The 20,413-nt window shown below is 50.5% G+C and overlaps 1 protein-coding gene across 1 annotated transcript in view; it reads right to left on the reverse strand.

Moving 5' to 3' along the window:
* Nucleotides 1-20,413, reverse strand: part of LOC147750923 (rab-like protein 2A) — a 213,417-nt gene that overhangs the window by 143,037 nt on the left and 49,967 nt on the right. Inside the window, exon 3 of the mRNA XM_086918827.1 lies at nucleotides 9,318-9,347. Within this exon, the coding sequence (XP_086774953.1) occupies nucleotides 9,318-9,347 (30 nt within the window). The remainder of the gene's footprint in view (nucleotides 1-9,317; nucleotides 9,348-20,413) is intronic.

The raw sequence follows: 20,413 nt of genomic DNA on the forward strand, positions 1-20,413 counted from the left end.
CATGGGTTCTTTAGACCATCAGTGGTTTTCACATAGAATTTTACGGGGCCCCTCACCAGGAATCAGTGCCACGGCCCCTGTTATTCAAGTCAGCCCAGACCGCGCTGGTGGACGAAGAGGCTCACGATCTGCCCCACAAAGGGGTGATAGTGTGCTCGTCCCTCCACCCCAACAGGTTCTTGAGCAACATCTTCTTGGTGGACAAGACAGACGGGGGTCAACGCCCCGTCATCAATCTGAAGGAGTTTAACAGCTGGTTGGTGTACCGCCATTTCAAAATGAAGGGAATCCACCTGCTGCACGACCTCCTGCGGCCAAACAACTGGATGGCGTGCCTCGACCTGAAGGACGCTAATCTCTCCGTTCCGATTATCCCCTCGCATTACAGGTTCCTTCAGTTTCAATGGAGAGGGCAAACTTATGAGTACACCACTCTGCCCTGCAGGCTCTCCTCTGCACCATGGTGCTTCACCAAGGTGCTCAAACCGGTAGTGGAATACCTGGCTTCCGCCTCCTTATTTACCTCGACGATATTCTCCTGCTGGCTCAATCCCCAACCTTGATTGTGGAGCAACTACGGACGGCTGTGCATATTTTACAGGGACTGGGCTTTGTCATCAACAGGAAGAAATCCCTCTTAGTACCGGCCCAACAAACCATGTCTCTGGGTTTCCTCATAGACTCCGTCAACAAGACGTTGAGCTTCCCTCCAGGAAGGTTTCCAAAATTCGCCGGGAACTCAGGCATACCCTGGCCCGCTCCACCGTCTCTCTCCAGCAGGTTGCTAGGGTGGTGGGTCTACTATCCTCCTCCATACAAGCCATCTTCACGGGGCCTCTACATTACAGAGCCCTCCAGCGGCTGAAGGCCACTCAACTCAAGAAGGGCTTGCAATACTCAGAACTCGTTCCCCTCACAGACGAGGTGTGGTTAAAAATGCGGTGGTGCTAGACCACATGGAGGCCTGGAAAGGGAGGGCCATTTTAGGCTCAGCTCCGGACATAGTCATAGAGTCGGACGCCAGCAGGTCGGGCTTGGGGGCGCGCTGCGGGGACTCCAGAAAAATGGTCTGCAGATGAGCAGCGGCTTCACATCAATTGCTTGGAACTATTGGCTGCTTCCTTCGCCATCAAGTGCTGGATGAAGGACCGCATCAGCTGCCATGTCCTTCTCAAGATGGACCATGTGTCGGAGGTCCGCTACATAAATTACCTGGGGGGGGGCACGAAGTCCAAGGAATTCTGGACCTTTTGCCTGGAGAACAGTGTGTCTGTGACAGCAGAATACCTTCCGAGAGTGTCCAACGTGGTAGAGGACTGATACTCCAGAGAATGGTCGGATGTGAGCCTCTGGCAATTGGATACCAGTGTCTTCCATAGACTACACGCCCTTTGGGGCCCCTTTTCAGTTCATCTCTTTGCCTCGTGCCTGGATCACTAGCTTCGCAAGTTCTTCAGTTGGAAGCCGGACAGTCTGGCTGCGGGCACGGACGCATTCCTTCAGGGTTGGTCGAATGAGACGGGTTATGCCTTTCCCCATTCGCCTTGATTATGCACCTCACCGCGCAGGTTCGCTGCCAGCAGGCAGAGGTCGTGTTGATCACACCTTATCGGAGGTCGTAAGTATGGTTTCCAGTTCTACTGGAACTTTCTTGGGATTCTCCAATCTTTCTACCCCGCGATCATACGATCTTTCGAGATCCTCAGGGAGGGCCTCACCCGTTGGTTCTGCAGAGTCGGATGCCCCTTATGGCTTTGCGGATTTCCCTCACCGTTGGAGACTCCGTGGCTTAACATCTTGGCAGCAGTGTGGACCAATGGCACCAACAAACGATACCGTTCAGCTTGGTCCAGATGGGTGAGTTGGTGCCGTGGGGTGCGAAGTTGTCCATGTTTTCAATTTCCTGGCCTCCCTAGCAACACAGGGTTTCGCTTACTGTACCATAAATTCTTACAGGTCAGCCATCTTGGCGGGTCATGACTTGGTGCAGGGTAACGCGGTGGGGGAACACCCTTTTATCTGTACGTTAATGAGAGGCATTCGCTTATCCCTGCCTCCTTTACCTAAATACACTTAATTGTGGGACGTTAATAAAGTGTTCTCTCTTTAAGTCCTGGCAGTTAACTAGATATCTGTCTTACAAGGAGTTCTCTGCGAAGTAAGTCATACCCCTCTGCTTGATCTACTGCCAGAGGCTTTCTGATGCGAGAGCCCTCGATCGCCACGGTCGGCTGTTTACCCCTCAAGGGGCCACTTTCCATATTTCCCGCCACACTAAGTCGGATTCTAAGTTAATCTCCTACCCGGCTTTTGACAAACTCCTACCCGGCTTTTGACAAACATCCTAAGTTGTGCGTGGTGCGTTGCCTCAAGGCTTATGAGCGCATGACGGATGAATATTGATCGCATGATGTTAACCAGCTGCTGATATCTCTCAAGTCACCCTTCAAGGCAGTGTCTTCTCCCACCATTGCAAGATGGATCAGATGGGTCATGCGGGTAGCAGGCATTGACATTTCGCACTTCGGTGTCCACTCCGTGAGAGGAGCAATGGCCTCCAAAGCCTTTTCACTCGGGGCTCGCCTCAAAGACATTATCAAAATAAATAAATGCCGCTGACTTTTCATCAGACTCGATGTTTACAAGATTCTATTTTAAAACAGTCATTGATATGGCTTCCCTGGTGGTGGACAAGCTTTGAAGAAGCATAATCCTCGCCTCCGGTCCTGCCATAGAATGAAACATTTCCTAGTAGACACCAAGGAAAGTTTCAATTCTACGAAGGACTCGGAGGCATGGATTATACCCACCCGGTGTTCCTAAGGGTTCAGTCACCTTTTTTCCCGCCCTATTCTATGGATTAGCACTCCGTATGGTATAAGTATTTATTTCTTACTTCAGTTGTACTCCAGATTTTGATATACATGGGCTTACAGTTCATTTGGTCCTGTGTTTTGATTGGTAACCGCTTAACCCCGGCGCAAATTCCGCGGTGGTGGAGCAGTTTTTATCAGTGGGCGCGCCGCTTCGGTCAACAGACGTGCGCAGCACTACAGAGGTAGTGCTCGAGACGGCAGTTGGCTGACGGGAGCACCTCAGGGGTTCAGTTTAAACAGTGTTATGCCTTGTGCTCACTGTGGTGCGCAAGTCCTGATTCATTCGGTTGTCCTTTCCACTCTTTTAGGATCGGAAACTCCAAAAACGGATTAACGGAACTCAATGACGGATGGATGGTCGCAGTCAAGAAAGGAGGTTGTTTCCGAGCATTCCCCAGGTCTTGGAGACGTGCGTGAATGCTGATTGGATGGACTTACAGACTGTCCTTTCCTTATGTTTCTTTGGAAAGAGGGTTTTTTCTGTTTATGTTGAAGTCTGCTGGTTTTGGAAAATAAAGAAAGCAGAGCATAATCCTCACCTCAGAGTCCTTAATAGAATTGAAACATTCCTTCATGTCTACAAGGAAATTGTTAATTCTTTCAATATGCAAGATAGAAAATAAACAGGGTATCCCGCTCTGTTCTCCGATGCAAATCAAATAAGTAACTGATTTCTGTATTAATGATAGGTATACTGGGTGAATCGAAATTTGCCTAGCTTACGTAACGGTAAGTTTCAATTCTATTAAGGACACGGAGGCGAGGATTATGCTATATCTTCCTTCGCTTTATTAACAAAGAAACCACAGCAGCTTAGGAAAAGATATAATAAGAACAAAAAATGCTTTAAACATAAAGCATTGACGTAATGTTCAACAAAAAATCAACAACAACTCCCAAGAGTCTCTTTGCTTGTAACAATAGCCCATAGTCCTTGGTCTCTGTCCATCATCACTATATAACCGGACTTCCCATCATCTTCCTCCTCTTTCTTCGCGCAGATCACGCTTAAGCCTCATTGGTCCTGTTTAGCACCGTCGTTGCCTGCCAAAAAAGGAACAGTATCAGCGAGGTGGCCCAGGAAAATGCAACAACAAGGCGAGGAGCATTCAGTGAACAACACAGCACTGACAACGTAAAGGAAAACGCTTTACTTACTGTCATACGGGTGGGTAGAGACACCACTGTAGTCCGGGTGGGATAATCTTCGCCTCCGTGTCCTTAATAGAATTGAAACTTACCGTTACGTAAGCTAGGCAAATTTCGATTCTATGTCAGGACCGGAGGCTTCAGATTATGCTAGTTTAAAGCTTACTTACCACCAACTGAGCCAAATCCACCACCGGCTTAAAATAAAACCTCTTGAAGGTGGAATCCGAGGACCAGTCCGCTGCTCGCATAAGGTCCTCCAGACGAGCACCCACCGAGAATGCCTTAGAGGCCATGGCCCCCCTGGCGGAGTGTGCTCCAAAGAGAGAAGTATTGATGCCCGCTTCCTGCATGACCCAACGCACCCACCGAGCAATAGTGGGGGAGGAGACAGCTTTGTGTGGCTTCCGCAGGGCAATCAACAGCTGACGCTCGCCCGGAGGGCGCAGATCCAAGGTCAGGTCCTCATATGCTTTGAGGCATTGCACGACACACAACTTAGGAGTGTCAGTAAAGGCTGGATAAGAAATGGAACGCGACGACGTCTTAGTGCGTCGGCCCACCGTAAAAGTAACCCCATCCGGGGAAAAAATGCGTGCAGAAACATCCAGCGCGCGCACGTCCGAGACGCGCCTACAAGAGACCAGACATAACAACATGGCTAATTTCGCCGAGAGCTCCTTAAGAGACAGATAAGAATTCGCTGGCCACGACAGGAACAGATTCAGAACCAAATTGACGTCCCAAAGGACGGAGTACCTGGGCTCTGGCGGCAGTGCGAGGCGAACCGCTCGCAGAAGCCGGCACACAAAAGGGTGTTCCCCTACCGGGTGGCCATCGATGTTATCGTGGCCCGCAGAAATCGCCGACCGGATAGCATTGATCGTCCTATACGCTAAACCCTTGTCGGCCAAATGAGCCAGGAAATTCAGCACGGGAACAAGGCCAGCGACCATGGGATCCAAATCCCTTCGTAAACACCAACGCATCCACTTAAGCCAAGCGGATCTGTAACGCTTCGTCGTACTATCGGCCCATGCTTTGAAGAGCAAATGCGCAGCTGGCCCCGAAAGGCCCGGGAGCGTCCAGCGTCTCCTGAGAGCCTCCACGCCACGAGGCGGAGAGTGTTCTGCATGACGAGAGGGTGAGGTTCCTGCTCCGGGCTCGTCAGGAGCAGAGGAAACAGGGGGAGTAGGATTGGAAAATCCCAAGAAAGTTCCAGAAGAACCGGAAACCATACTTGAGACCTCCACAGCGGTGTAACCAACACCAGTTCCGCACCCTGGCGGCGTATTTGGGCCGCCGTTCGCATGATCATGGAGAACGGGGGAAACGCGAACGGCTGTTCCCGACTCCAATCCTGCAAGAACGCGTCCGTGGCCTCCGCCAGAGGGTCCGGCCTCCAGCTGTAGAACCGCGGCAGCTGGTGGTCGAGACGGGACGCGAAGAGGTCCACCGAGAAGGGTCCCCAAAGGGAGTGTAGCCACCGGAAGACTCCCGGATCCAGTTTCCACTGGCTGGCATCCCTGAGATGTCGAGAGTGCCAATCCGCTACCTGATTGCACTGGCCTGGCAGATACTCCGCCGTCACCGCAATGTGACGAGACAGGCAATAATCCCAGAAGTCCTTCGCTAAGTCCGCCAAGGCGCGGGACCGAGGACCTCCTAGGTGGTTCACATACCGGACCGCCGAAATATTGTCCATCCGTAGCAGGACACAAGCCTTCACCGAATCTTTGGTCCAACAGCGAACCGCGAAGGAGCCCGCAAGGAGCTCCAAACAATTGATATGCAATTGTTGTTCTTCTGACGACCAGGCGCCGCCGGTGGAAAAATCCCCGCACCGGGCGCCCCAGCCCGACCTGCTGGCGTCTGACTCTATGATCAAGTCCGGAGCCGACCCGAAGATCGCTCGCCCATTCCATGCCTCCATGTGCGACAGCCACCATGACATCTCCTCCTTCACTTCGTCCGTGAGGGGGAGCCACTGATCGTAACACATCCCACGGCGCAAATGCTGCGCCTTCAGGCGCTGAAGAGCCCTGTAGTGCAGCGGGCCTGGGAAAATCGCCTGGATGGAGGACGATAGAAGACCCACCACCTTGGCGACATGGCGCAGTGACGTACGATCCCTCGCGATCGTCTGCCGAAGCAGGTGTCGTATCTTTGCGACCTTCCGACCCGGTAGGCTCAAGACCGCCTGTACCGAGTCCACCACGAAACCTAAAAAGGTGATCCGCTGAGTGGGAACCAAAACCGACTTGGAGCCATTGATGACGAACCCCAGTCTCTGAAGCAGGCCGACAGCTTGACGCAGCTGTCCTGCCAGTATCTCTGGGCACTGCCCCATGAGGAGGATGTCGTCTAAGTATACTATCATACGGACCCCCTGACTTCTGAGAAACTCCACTACCGGGTGGAGGACCTTCGTGAAGCACCACGGGCCGAAGAAAGACCGAACGGCAGGGCGGTGAATTCGAACACCTTGCCGTCCCACAGGAATTGTAGGAAACGACGATGAGGGGGGTGGATGGGAACGACCAAGTAGGCATCCTTGAGATCCAGTCGCACCATCCAATCCCGAGGGAGGAGCACGTCCCGAAAGAGGTGGATCCCCTCCATCTTGAAGTGACGGTAGACCAACCACCCATTGAACTCCTTGAGATTGATCACAGGCCTCTTGCCCCCATCTGTCTTGTCTACCAGGAAGACGTTGCGGAGGAACCCATGTGGGTGGCGCGTTGATAGACGGATGGCTCCCTTGCGCAGCAAGTCTGAGACTTCCCCGTCTATCAATCACGCGTCGGATTCTGAGAAAACCATCGGGCGCGGGGGCCTCACCTGAGTCGGTTGGTCGTGAAACTCTATATGGAAACCTCTGACAGTTTGCAAAACCCAAGCATCGGCAGTGAGCAATTCCCACTCCCCGTAAAAGCTTGCTAGCCGCCCCCCAATCGGAACTTGATCCAAGCAAAGTACACTTACCGGGGGCATTTCCTTGCCCGGAGTTCTTCTTGAACCCTCTGCCACCATAGCGTTGTCCCCTCGTGGGGTAGAAGTTGGTGTAGTTGGCCGAGGTCTGGTACTGACCTCTTCCGGAGCCTTGTCCACGGTTGTTGGTCTGCTGACCACGGCCGATCGCGCGGCCCCTGCCGCGACCGGCCCCTCCAGAAAAACGCTGGTGGAACACCCTCTTGATGCTGGACTGGGCCTTGTCCAGCGACGTGAACGTATTCACGAACTTTCCCAGCTCGCGGATGAAAGGCTCACCGAAGAGGCCACCCTGGGCCACGGCACCTGCCTCCGACGAGGCCAGGTCCCCCAGCTTCGGATCCAGCTTGATAAGGAGCGAACGCCGCCTCTCCGTGGACAGGGCACAGTTGGCGTTGCCCAAAAATACGATCACCCTCTGGGCCCAGTTGGAGAGCACCTCCGGTGAAATGGCGGTGCCATTCGCTCGAGCCTCCTCCGCCATATCGAGGATCTTCGTGGCGGGCCCGACCGCATCCAACAACTTGTCCTGGCAAGCCCGCCAGGACCGGTCGATCCCCTTCCTGGGGTCCTTCATGAATTTCGCCAGGAAGGTGGCCATCTTGGGGTCCAATTCTGGTGTCATGGCCACTTTCCCTTCCAGAGTAGGCCGAGGGCATTCCCCGCGCAGGCAACCCCTCGCCTCCTTCTCCAGGGGCTTGCGCAGCCTGCCCGCGACAAACTTCGCCACCGTCTCCCCCGGGGCCCAGGCCGCGGATCGGGGGTGGACGATCTCGTCCGGGTCCAGCATGCCCGACTCGTCTCGGGGCATCTCCTTCGCTGAAGGTGTCGGGAGCCAAGAACGGGTCGACTCCCCGTCGTCATCCGTGTCCGGAGAGTCGTAGATCGGGGAGGCAGGCGCCGTAGACACGTCGCCCGAAGTGCCAGGGTCCACCAAGGGCGTCGGAGGCACCGCCGTCGCCTTGGCCAGGAAGGCGTCACGAAGTCGCTCGAAAGCGCCCTTGTCCACGCCTTGGGCCTCCGATGAGGGTCCCTCACCACGGGGTCTCTTCGGAGCGGGCGGCAACCCGCCGGACGTCCCTGGGAGTTCGGGGGACGGAGGCACCTGCGCCGCTGCCAGCTTCGCACACTCCTCCACGATGCGGGCAGAAAGGCGGTCCTCCATGGGCCCTACCACCTCCGTCACGCAACGATTGATGGAGTTGTCCACCGCCTGATAAAACTCATCATCCTGCAGATAGGGGCAGGCCTCCTCATCGTACTCCCCTTCCATCTCGGAACCAAGGGGCAAATGCGGGGCACCCAAGAGGGCGGCAACCGAGAAAGTTCTCGAATGTGGGCAGGCCCAGAGGCTGCGATCACGTTTTGGGCCAGCTGACGTGGCAGGTGGGCTGCACCAACCCCCAAGCGCGCAGACCCTCCTCGCCGGGACCGGGTCTACGTACCCCTCAAGCGCGCTAGGCCACACACGGGTAAAGAGGTGCACAGATCTCGCCCGAAGGCGATTCACGCGGTCAGAACCGCTATACAGACCCCAGAGGGCGTCAAAATTGGTAAAGTACAGACCCGGATCACCAGGTGTCAGAGGGGTACGCGAGGGTCGGCCCCTGCGCAAGCAGACCCCACGGCGTGGCTCCTCGCACTGCGGAGGCGCGCCGGAGGGTCGGCGAGACGACAGGCCGCCCCCTTGCGGTCTATGTACACACCGCACACAAGTGGGAAAAAAGCCGCGTAGGAACGATAGAACGTTCCCGCAACCGGGGACTCTGAAAGGGAATAAACCATGCAAGGAGTCCCCAAAGACCGCACACAAGACAATCAATCACAGTAAAAGAAGACAAAATAGAAAAACACTTATCTGGCTGCGGGAGCAGCGAAGAAAGAGAGGAAGATGATGGGAAGTCCGGTTATATAGTGATGATGGACAGAGACAAAGGACTATGGGCTATTGTTACAAGCAAAGAGACTCTTGGGAGTTGTTGTTGTTTTTTTGTTGAACATTACGTCAATGCTTTATGTTTAAAGCATTTTTTGTTCTTATTATATATTTTCCTAAGCTGCTGTGGTTTCTTTATGTTAATAAAGCGAAGGAAGATATAGCATAATCTGAAGCCTCCGGTCCTGACATAGAATTGAACTACATTAAAGACAAGCCTAGTATAGACCCGCTGTAGAGCGGGATGAAATGATGGGGAAAAATGTATGATTATTTCAAGCAAGCTGAGATGGTCAATTGTGTTACCGGAAACTGTGATAATTCTTACAAAACAACATTTTAAGCACAACATTTACAAAGGATACAAGCCGTCCATCAAGAACCTCTCCATCAACCTATAAAAAAAGAAAGTAAAATGTGGTCAGTCAATCCAGCTGCAAGGACTCCTGTCACATATCTCAAAGTGAGTCTGATTGAACCACATACAAAAACCTTTAGACTTTAAAGTGGAGACCAAATTGCACATGTCCTTAACATCCTCCATAAAAGTATCTCCTGCACCCATTTTTGGTAGTAGATTCCCTTCATACAAAGCATGGACTTCAGAAGTAGACCTACACATCCCTCCCTGCTAGTCTCTGCTTGCTTCCTTCTCCCTCTCCGAATATGCTTTCATAGGCGCTCTCTCTCCAGTCATATTTCACTTTCCCTCACTTTCCTTTCTCTCATTCTCTTTAATTTCTGTTCCATCATTCTCGTCTGTCTTCGCTTCTTGCTCACTGCTTTGACTTTCCCTTTTATCCTTCCGTCCTCTTAGTCTTGTCTACTCTTGCTCACTTATCCCCCTCTCTTTCACTTCTGATCTCCCTTGTTTCGTCGATCTCTTCCAAGGTACTATAGCCTGCTACTGCAAGCATTTGTGTTTGACTCAAGGAACCTCTTGTAACAGGCCTTAGGTACTGAAGTGTGCTATAGAAAAGATTTCTGTTTGACAAACGTGATCTCTAGTAGCAGCTTAGGATACTATTGCCCACATCAGGAAAGCACATACTGCAGCTTTTCATAGCCACAAAAGTATTTAAATGTCACATGTGACTGAGTGGCTATTTTGTGTAGCTTCCATTTTAAATCTTGTATTTTTAGGCAGGTACAAAAACAGTAATTACAGGGACTGAGTGTGCAATGTAAACAAGCACTGCTAAAACTGATAGTTCTGGTTTGCATTTTCAATAGGCCTAAGTACAATGTAAATTATGCTGTAGAAATTTGCATAATGTGAAATTTCACAAACGCAATTTTGGCAATTGTTTTTATATGTGCGCCGATCTCATGTAAAAAAGTCTTCCAAGTGACTGGTTCATACATAAAATGTCGAACAGAGACCGTTTTTTACTCAAACTTAAGAATAGTATGTACTTGCTTAAAAAAAATTGGGGGGACACAAGCAACCCCCCATTTTCTGTCGAAAGCATTATTTTCATAGAATTTCACTAACTTTCCCAAGTAAACAATTAAACTATTTTGCACCCCCCTATTTATCAGTTGTAAGTAAGACCTACAGAGCAATAGTTGTTTAATAAGGCAAGACCTACTGGATTCACCAGTGCTCTTTTTTCTTTTTTGCCTGTGTTTTTACCCGAAGTCTTTTAAGGGGATGAGTTCAAATAAGTTTCATTAGGTCGAGCCTAGTGGCAGTGCACAAGCACTGCTCGCTCTGTGGGGCATGCTGTAATAGAGTATGCAGAGGATGCCCTGCCCACTCTCAGCCCATATTGGTCATTGGCTTGTGTCACTGTCATTCTTCAATGCTGGTTTCTGATTTGTAAATAGGCTTGTTAGTCCCTCCTTGGTACAGCCTTGTCTGCATTTGTTACTGCCCATAACGACTGGACCTTTTACTTGGCTTGTTACACGGACAGCATTATAAGTGGGTGAGCACTATTTGGTTTATTGACACGGATGGGGAAAATGGCAGCTGCATTTTTTTGTATTTCATGCTGAGCGCGGTGTCCGCATTAGGGAAACGGTGCTCAGTTTAAATGAAAATTTTAAAACGATGTTGAACGCTGCGCTCTCTTCCGGGACTCTGCGCTCGGTTTCATTTTTTATTTTTTTTACTTTAATACTCAGTGCGGTGCCCGCTTCACGGACACTGCACTCAGCAATATGATATGTATTGCTTTTTTAAAAACTTTAAACTATTGGTAATTTAAATGACAATGCCTTTTAATTTTTTTAACAAGGGCATTGCCATTTACATTGACAATAGCTCAAAATCTAGCAATTGCGAGACCAATTGCATTTTAAATGCTTGTTTTCTAAATATGTTTGAGGCAGCAGAAGAGAAGCCATAATTATGTTTAGATTATCCCCAATTTTTAAAATGGGACATGCCTCTACAAAGCTCATCTGGTAAGGAGGTGGTGGCGACCGTTCTGAATGCAGAGATATAAAGATTAAGGACCTGATGTATTTATTGTTTTCTGGATGCAAAGCAGTCACTCTGCAAAAATAGTGTCTAGTTTTCAATTCTACAATACTTTTGAGCTGCAGCGAATGTACGGATCCATCACAGACAAAAATGACCATTTGGTAGGATTTTCAGAATCCTGCTCATTTTGTATTAACAAGAAAGGATTCGGTTTGTAAATCCCATTGAAAGGACAGCGGATGAAGGTTTACAGGACAAAGCAGACGTCCATCCCAAAATTCTCATAGGCAAAATGGAGCCTCTTGTCCCATAATTAAAGGGCTTGGAGTCATCCCAGAACTACAATATGCTAATCCAATGCCTATCTGCTGTATGCTCCCCACAAAGTCCATAATCATATTTATAAATTCAATGCAAATCCGCTTTGGGGATTTGGTATGCCATCAACGGTTTACAGTCCAAGTGCAAACGGGTGACTAAAATTCATGAGGTGTCAGACTGCGATCGCGAGGCCACAGCTCAGTCAGGGTCTACTGGGTTCCATCTATAGTGGGTGTAGTAGTTTCCCTCATGTGTCCTACGGTCTGTTGTACTATGGCTCTGCAAAATGGGCACCTTTGTAAACTTCAATCTCAGGGTCGCAAGTGTGATCAGTCCAAGTCTTCTCAGAGAGGTGGTGTGAGAAAGTGCCATCTTTCTTGCATTGGTATGCCCTCACTTTTTGCTGAACTGCTGATGTGCCCTGACTGAGTGTGCCCTGGGCTCCTGCCAACCAGGTACCCAGGGCCGGTGTTCCTTCCCTAAAACTGTATCGAGCCTAAAACCCAATTGGCATCTCTGGCCACCTATCAGCCCCTAGTAAAGGTACCCTAGGTAGCAAGGGCCTAGTGACCACAGAAGACCCCTAAGGGCTGCAGCACTTATTGTGCCACCCGTAGGGGCCCAGTACCCTGACACCCACACACTGCCTTTGCAGGCAGAGTGTCTAAGTACAGAACTAAACAGAGTCGACATGGCACACATCCCTGTGTGCAATGCCCACAGAAACCCACTGCCCTGGCATACTTCAGTCACCCATCTAGCTGGGTGCTCTATGCCAGTGGTGTGGGCACAGGTGCATGAGCCCTGTGCCCCTACAGTACACAGAGCCATTCCTGGGCACTGTAAGTGCAGTGATGCCATTAAGAGTATATGGTTCTGGGAGGTTGTCATTACGAACTCCACAGCACCATAATGGCGGAACTGAAGACTGACTAGTTTGGTACCAAACTTCTCAGCACATTAAAGCCACACTGAAGCCAGGGTGGGATTTAATGTAAAATGCACCAGAGGGTATCTTAGAGATGCCCCCTGAAAACCTAACCTACAATCCACGTCTGGTCTGAGTGGCTGCAGAGGCTGCCACACAGCACACATGTTGCTGGACCCCTGGGTGGAGAGCCCTCCGCTCTCCTGGGCCTGCAACAATGCACATTCTGGGCGAGGTGCTAGGTCTCCTCCTCAGGATGGGCAGGAGGAAGCTTCAAAGGCATGCCGCCTCTGAGCTTCCCCAGATCATTTGCTGTACTCAGCAACTGGCCCCTACCAGTTCCAACCCCCACGCTGGCGGGAAGACTGGCGGGAAACCCTACGTCAGGAAGGGGGGTGTCCCAGCCTGTGCCAACCCCACCCCTCAGGTGGGAGAGGCGAGGTGAAGCACGACCCCGGGCTCCGACCATCTTGAAGATGGGGAGCCCTGCCCAATCACAGCTAGGCTCCTGCCCCCCCTCCCACAGGAGACGAGCAGGTTAGAGGGTGTTTGCACCCCAGGACAGGGACCTATTGGTCCCTGCCCTTGCCCTACCTGTAACGCCCCTAAATTTAGTATTTAGGGGCACCCTGAACCTTCCTTCCTCAGAACCCGATAATAAGAGAAGAAAGAAGATCAAGAAGAAAAAAGACCCGCCGTGCAGCTGCTAACAACAGGACGACACCCACTGACTTGGCCCCAGCCCTACCGGCCTGTCGATCCTGGAACCTGCTCCTGCTTAATCTCAGCGACTCCTGCAGACAGCAACCTTGGGACACCCGGAGTACATGTCTGCCTTGACCCTCTTAAAGACTGGGACTCCCATAAGCAGAGGCTCTGCTTCAACAACCACCCCCTGGTGCCAGCCAGGAACCTCAAGACCTGCCCACTCTGTACCAGCAGAGCCCGGCCCGTGCCAGAGTGATCCAAGACCACAAGTACGTCCCCCCGGCGACTGGGACCCGAAGTCCAGTGCCCAAAGACCCTCCTAGACGAACTAGATGACGCCTGCAGGCTCAGAACCAGGGACCCACCAACTGCAACCAGCCGAGTGTAAGATTCCCGACACCAAAAGACACCCCTGCACCCGGCTCCCTGCAGCCCCCTGTGCCTGCCTTTGGGGTACTTACCTCTTCCCCAAGATCCCAACTTACCTCTCGAAGTGGTGGTCGCACCTGAAGAATCACCGTCCACAAGTCTGCGGCCTTTGTTACCTTTTTACCTTTCCTATTGAATAACATTGAGCGCCTGATGGCTCAAAAGCACCCTGCGCCCAGCCGCCCGAGTGCCTCTGGCTGTGCAACCTTTGTCCTATCCTACTTCCCCCTTGGCCCTGAGCAAGTGACCAGGAGCCCAGCTCCCACAGCTGCGTAGCCTGCTAGCCAGCAGGAACCAACTGGAGGCCCCCTGCCCCTCATTGGATAACATTGGGCCTAACTTCCTCTGCACCCGGCTGCCGCTGTGCCGCTGAGGGCGAACCAACTGTACCTACCTGACCCTGGGGGATCACTGAGTCTATGCCTGGGTCCCTAACTTCCCCAGTCGAGTACTCACCTGGCAACCGATAACTTACTTACCTGCCTGTTGCTTCACTCTCCAAAAACCGAGCACGAACAGCGTCCCACGAGACAGCTGCAACGACCCCCCAGCTCGCCTTCGGCGACGCACAGGCCACGCCCACTTTTAAGGCCACGCCCCCTCTTGGGACATCATTGAAAAGCGCGCGCGCCGAGCGCCGCCTTCTGAAGCATCAGTGCTCCGCAGGCAGTCGCCGGGAGACACACACATTTTAAATATTGTGGAAATTGATTGTTTTTATCTGCTACTTTGTACTTGAAGCCTGTTGCTTCACTCTCCAAAAACCGAGCACGAACAGCGTCCCACGAGACAGCTGCAACGACCCCCCAGCTCGCCTTCGGCGACGCACAGGCCACGCCCACTTTTAAGGCCACGCCCCCTCTTGGGACATCATTGAAAAGCGCGCGCGCCGAGCGCCGCCTTCTGAAGCATCAGTGCTCCGCAGGCAGTCGCCGGGAGACACACACATTTTAAATATTGTGGAAATTGATTGTTTTTATCTGCTACTTTGTACTTGAAGCCTGTTGCTTCACTCTCCAAAAACCGAGCACGAACAGCGTCCCACGAGACAGCTGCAACGACCCCCCAGCTCGCCTTCGGCGACGCACAGGCCACGCCCACTTTTAAGGCCACGCCCCCTCTTGGGACATCATTGAAAAGCGCGCGCGCCGAGCGCCGCCTTCTGAAGCATCAGTGCTCCGCAGGCAGTCGCCGGGAGACACACACATTTTAAATATTGTGGAAATTGATTGTTTTTATCTGCTACTTTGTACTTGAAGCCTGTTGCTTCACTCTCCAAAAACCGAGCACGAACAGCGTCCCACGAGACAGCTGCAACGACCCCCCAGCTCGCCTTCGGCGACGCACAGGCCACGCCCACTTTTAAGGCCACGCCCTCCCCTGCCCATTTCATGTGCTGCCGGCGGAAGCGCAGCGGACGAGCGCAGCGGGAGCGCCGTTTGCGCGCCGAAGGCGCGCCTAAGGCAAGCCCGTCTGCGCCCGTCCGCGGCAGACCGGGGCACGGGGCCAGACCCCTTGGTCCGCTCCTTCCAGACATCCGATACGACAAAGAGGAGCTCCTCAGCCTTCGTAACAAATACTTAAAGGTATGTGAGCACAGCATTGATCTTAGCATAAGTAGACCGACGTATCCCTGCAAACACTGTGGCTTCATGTTTAAAAAGCATCCTAAAACAAGTACGCCCAATGATAACGCCCAACCAGAGCATAGTAGGAAAATCACTGGTGCACTGCTCAACTGTCGTTCCCTCAAAAAACACAAACTAGAGGTATACGACCTGATTACAGACAACAAATGGGACATACTGTGCCTCACGGAAACTTGGCTGGACGAAGACTCAGACCCTGAAGTCAGAGAGGCCCTGCCCCCGGGATACGCAATTTGTAGACAGGACAGACCTAAGGGAAGGGGTGGTGGCATCGCCATTATCCATAGAGTGAATATGACATGCTCCCTCGAACCTGCAAATATATCAGATAGCGAAACTGGGTCATTCTCTATCGATATAGACAAAAATACGGTAATTAAAGGCCTACTAATCTACAGACCCCCGGGAGGTAGCAGAAACTTTGCGGATAGTCTCATCCAGAACGTTACCCCATTGGCTATGAGATACAGGAGGTTCCTAGTACTTGGGGATCTTAACCTCCACTTCGAAGACCTCAATAATTCAGCTGCTCAAGAACTGTGCCAAGAGCTGCAAACCCTGCAACTAGGAACAGCTTCCCTCCTCCCCACTCATCGGCAGGGGCACCTACTCGACCCCATCTTCAACAATATGGAGGATCTGAAGCAGGACCTTCCCATTCCCCTGCTGTGGACCGACCACTTCCTTGTCCCCTTTCATTTCCTAATCCAGATTCAACATAAAAAAATTCACAATAGCGACAACAAACAACAGAGGAAATGGTCACGTTTTTCCATGGACTCTTTTGAACATCACTTCCTTTTAAACGGCTCTCCCATAGACCTAGGAGTAGATGTTGACAGGGCTTGTACAGCCCTGGACAGAAACATCACTAAAGCCCTGGACATCACTGCCCCTTGGGCCAATAAGGGTCCGGAGCGACAAACTAAAACTGCACCTTGGTTCAGCACAGCTCTTAGAGAAACCAAGGCAGCTTGTAAGAGGCTCGAACGCGCCTGGAGAAAGAACTATTCACTAGAGGCAAGAGTTGTGTATAAAGCTAGCCTAAAAGATTACCATCTCCTAATCAGGAAAACCAAAGCGACCTTCTACGCTGACCAAATAGAAAACGCTAACTGCTCATCCAAGGAACTCTTTAGGATCTATAAAGAGATCACTACACCTCCCCCCTCTTCAGAGCAGGCTGAGACTTCAGCTCAATCTTGCAATGCCATCGCGGAATTTTTTTACAAAAAAGTACGCGACATCTACACCAGTTTCCCTGAAGATGCCAGAACTGGCTCCAACCGTCTTCCTCCTCAGGAAGAAGCGATTTGGGAGGCAAAGATCGAAGACTGCCTCACAGTATTCCAGGTTCCGACGGAGGACCTCCTGATAGCCATGGCTAAAGGAATTAAATCAGGCTCCCCTCACGATCCTGCCCCTGCCAAATTCCTGGCCAGCGCCATGAGTCGTCTAGCACCTTATGTTGGCCACATATTATCTACTTCTTTTAACACTGGCAAGGTCCCCCACGGATGGAAAAAGGCAGTCGTGCTACCTCTTAAGAAAAAACCCCACATCAGTGCGTCCCAGCTTAGTAACCTGCGCCCCATTTCGCTGCTGCCCTTCTTTTCTAAACTAGCAGAAAAACTAGTTAATCAACAACTCTCAGCACACATAGAGTCCAGAGGCCTCCTGCACACTAACCAATCGGGCTTCCGAGCCCGCCATTCCACAGAGTCAGCCCTCCTCTTTTCGACTGAGGCACTGAGGAAGCACGTGGACGCAGGGCATGTGGCGGCACTGGTGCTCCTGGACCTCAGCGCAGCCTTCGACACTGTGGCACATCATACGTTGCTACAGTGTCTGAAGAAAGGAGGAGTGACAGGCATGGCCTGGCTATGGCTGGAATCTTTTCTTACCAACCGCAGCTTCTTGGTGCAGCAAGGAGGAGCACGATCCGACACCTTTGACCTTGGTCAAGGAGTGCCGCAGGGATCAAGCCTCAGTCCAACACTTTTTAATTTATATGTCACCCCCGTGGCCATTACTGCGGAACGATATGGGGTAGAAGTAGTAACATACGCAGACGACACCCAGCTGGTGATCGCTCTGACCCAACCCTCTGAACTAGCCGCCGCAAACTTCTCAGCATGCCTCCAGGAGATGGCTGAATGGATGGCGATGAACTGCCTCCGTCTTAACGGTGACAAGACTGAGGTGCTAGTTGTGGGAAAACCCCCCTCAGTTTGGACATCTGCCTGGTGGCCGCAGACCTTGGGGCCACTCCCTACCCCCAGCGATCAGGTGAAAAATCTTGGAGTATGGGTGGATTCTAAGCTTGGCTACGACTACCACACCAGACGAGTAGCTGGTGCTTGCTTTTCGATTCTACGGAAACTCCGTAAAACCATCGACCTGCTCCCAGAATCCTCAAGGAAGACCCTGGTCCATGCTCTTGTCACGTCAAGACTGGACTATGGAAATGCCTTGTATCTAGGTGCCAACGTCTCCAGTCGGCGGCGACTGCAGACAATCCAGAACGCTGCAGCTCGCCTGGTACTCCGGCTACCCAGAAGAGCCTCCTCTAAAAAATCCCTACAAACATTGCACTGGCTCCCGATTAACGAAAGGATCGACTTTAAGGCCCTGTGTATTGGCCACAGGATCGTACATGGCAAGGGTCCGGCCTTCCTTCACAACCTGCTATGCCCCTATACGCCCACCCGTCAACTCCGCTCATTAGGAGCAGGACTTCTTGCTGTCCCCAGACACAAGAAGGCCAGAATGGGAGGCAGATCCTTCCGTATTCTGGTGGCACACAAATGGAATTCTCTCCCCCCGAGCTTAAGAGTGGAATCATCGGAGCTCATCTTTCGCAGGAAACTGAAAACATTCCTCTTTCCTAAAGATTAGCCCGTCCTGTTTCTGACTGTCGGAGCAACTGACTCTTCTGACAGCGCGGGGACACACTGACAGTGTAACCAGGCGCTTTACAAAATCAGAAATAAATAATAAATTGGATAACATTGACTGGTTTGACTCGAAAAATCTTCTAAGTGTGAAGTTTTGAAAACTTTAAATATTCCCATAAAATCAACCGAATTTCGAAGTATTCACCTGCGATCAGGAGAGAAGCCAGTACTGCATCGTGTAGCCCAGTACTGAACCGCATAAGTAATCCTAGTCGGATTTACTAGTAACTTGAATTTTCTCCATAGGAATCCATTGTGTGCTTTTCTATGAAATTTCTTCTGCCTACTTTTGAAAACTTAAATATTCTTTAAAAATCATACCAAATATTGAAACGTAATTACTTACCTGTTTTAAGTTGAGACCCCAGTGCTGGACCTGGGAGGCCAGTACTGGATTACAAAAGTAACAAGATCGTACTTTAACTGCAACCTGAATTTTCTCCCATTGGATAACATTGCCAGATTTTCATTGAAAAGTTTCTATGGTGAACTTTTAAAATAGCTTTATATTCCTTAAAAATCACTGCAATAACTAAAACGTTTTTACTAGACGGTTTTCCACTCAGATCCCAGGACTGAATCTAGGATCCAGTTCTGGAACTACCAGAGTAATCTACAAAGTAATCAGCTGTATTTATATAGAAAAACCCATTGAGCTCAGTGCTAAATTAGGTTTAAAATGGTGTTGCCTACTGCAACCCCTGTACCTATTGTGTTTACAAAATGTATTGCCTTTCTGCAAAGTACTCTTCTGAGACCTCTCATATTGAGTACAGTATATTTTGATACCTGTTGGTTCTAAAAATAAAACAACTATATATTTGATATAAAAACAATTGACCTGGAGTTCAGTCTTTGAGTGTGTAAAACCTTTTTCTGACTCTGTGTGTACAACAATGCTTTACACTGTCCTCTAGTACTGCCTTACTGCTCGACCAAGCTACCACTTTAGAGAGTAAGGTCACACTTGGCTTTAACCTCTGTTATACCTCTGGGGTTTGTGGACTCTATACACACTGTACCTTATCTTGGTCCAGTATATATAGAGCCACTTTCTCACAAGTGGTGTGACAGGGAAGAGATCAGAACTCAACAGTTAAACAATAGATACAATGTATGGTGCAGCACGGTGCTTATCCAAGTAGAAATTACTTCAATAACACAGCAGCAAGTACTCAATTCAATGAGTTTAAGTCACAGGAGAGTGGCAATGTATGTGTATTTTTACACAGCTTATTTAGGAGCCTGATTTTTCATTTGTTTTTGGTTTCAAAATGTTAAAACTAGTGCAGTTTTCAGAAAAAAGTACTATGTGACTAATTTGGGCTGATGGGACGCGTTTTAAAAAGTACTGTATTGCTTGCTACAGCCACAGGCCAGCCCAGTCTTTGTTTAGTTAATACATACAAAGGAGTACCTAAGCACACATAGATAGTCCAGACATTAGTGCCGATTTGCAGCAAGAAATACAGTATGATGCTAAGTTGTAGTAAGAGATACACTTTTTGAGAAGAAAAGACGTCTTGTACTATGTGTAACATTTATTATCCAGTCCTGTTATAGAAGTCAAGCAGATGGGCCGCTGATACGTGTTTCGTTCTACAGACTTTTTCAAGGCTATACGATTCTTTCCAAACAGCACTAATGGGATGGTACCAAAAAACTGGCTATTGGAGGTCAGAATGCTGAGACCAGAAGTGTCTGACCTGACCAGAAGTGTCTGACCTTATGCACGTCTGAAGTGAGTTCTGGAACGATAGCCAAAATAGGTACGAGGACTATCAATCTCCACTCCGGAACTTGTGAAGGAAACATAAAAAAAGTACACAGCAAGTCGCCAACACAATTCAGGGCTCAAATCCACCCGGGTCCCATAGTCTGCACAAATTCTCATAAATGAAGCCCTCTATTTTTAGCTACACCTTGGACCATGCCTCCACGCTCACTGCTCACTGACCTTTGGTTTGCTAAACACTGTCTAATATCATTTCCCCACCGTAAAAATAATTTGCTGTGGGATTGTCCTTAGAGGTTGATG

This window comes from Lissotriton vulgaris, chromosome 1_1 (genome assembly GCF_964263255.1).
Source record: "Lissotriton vulgaris chromosome 1_1, aLisVul1.2, whole genome shotgun sequence".
Lineage (NCBI taxonomy): Eukaryota > Metazoa > Chordata > Amphibia > Caudata > Salamandridae > Lissotriton > Lissotriton vulgaris.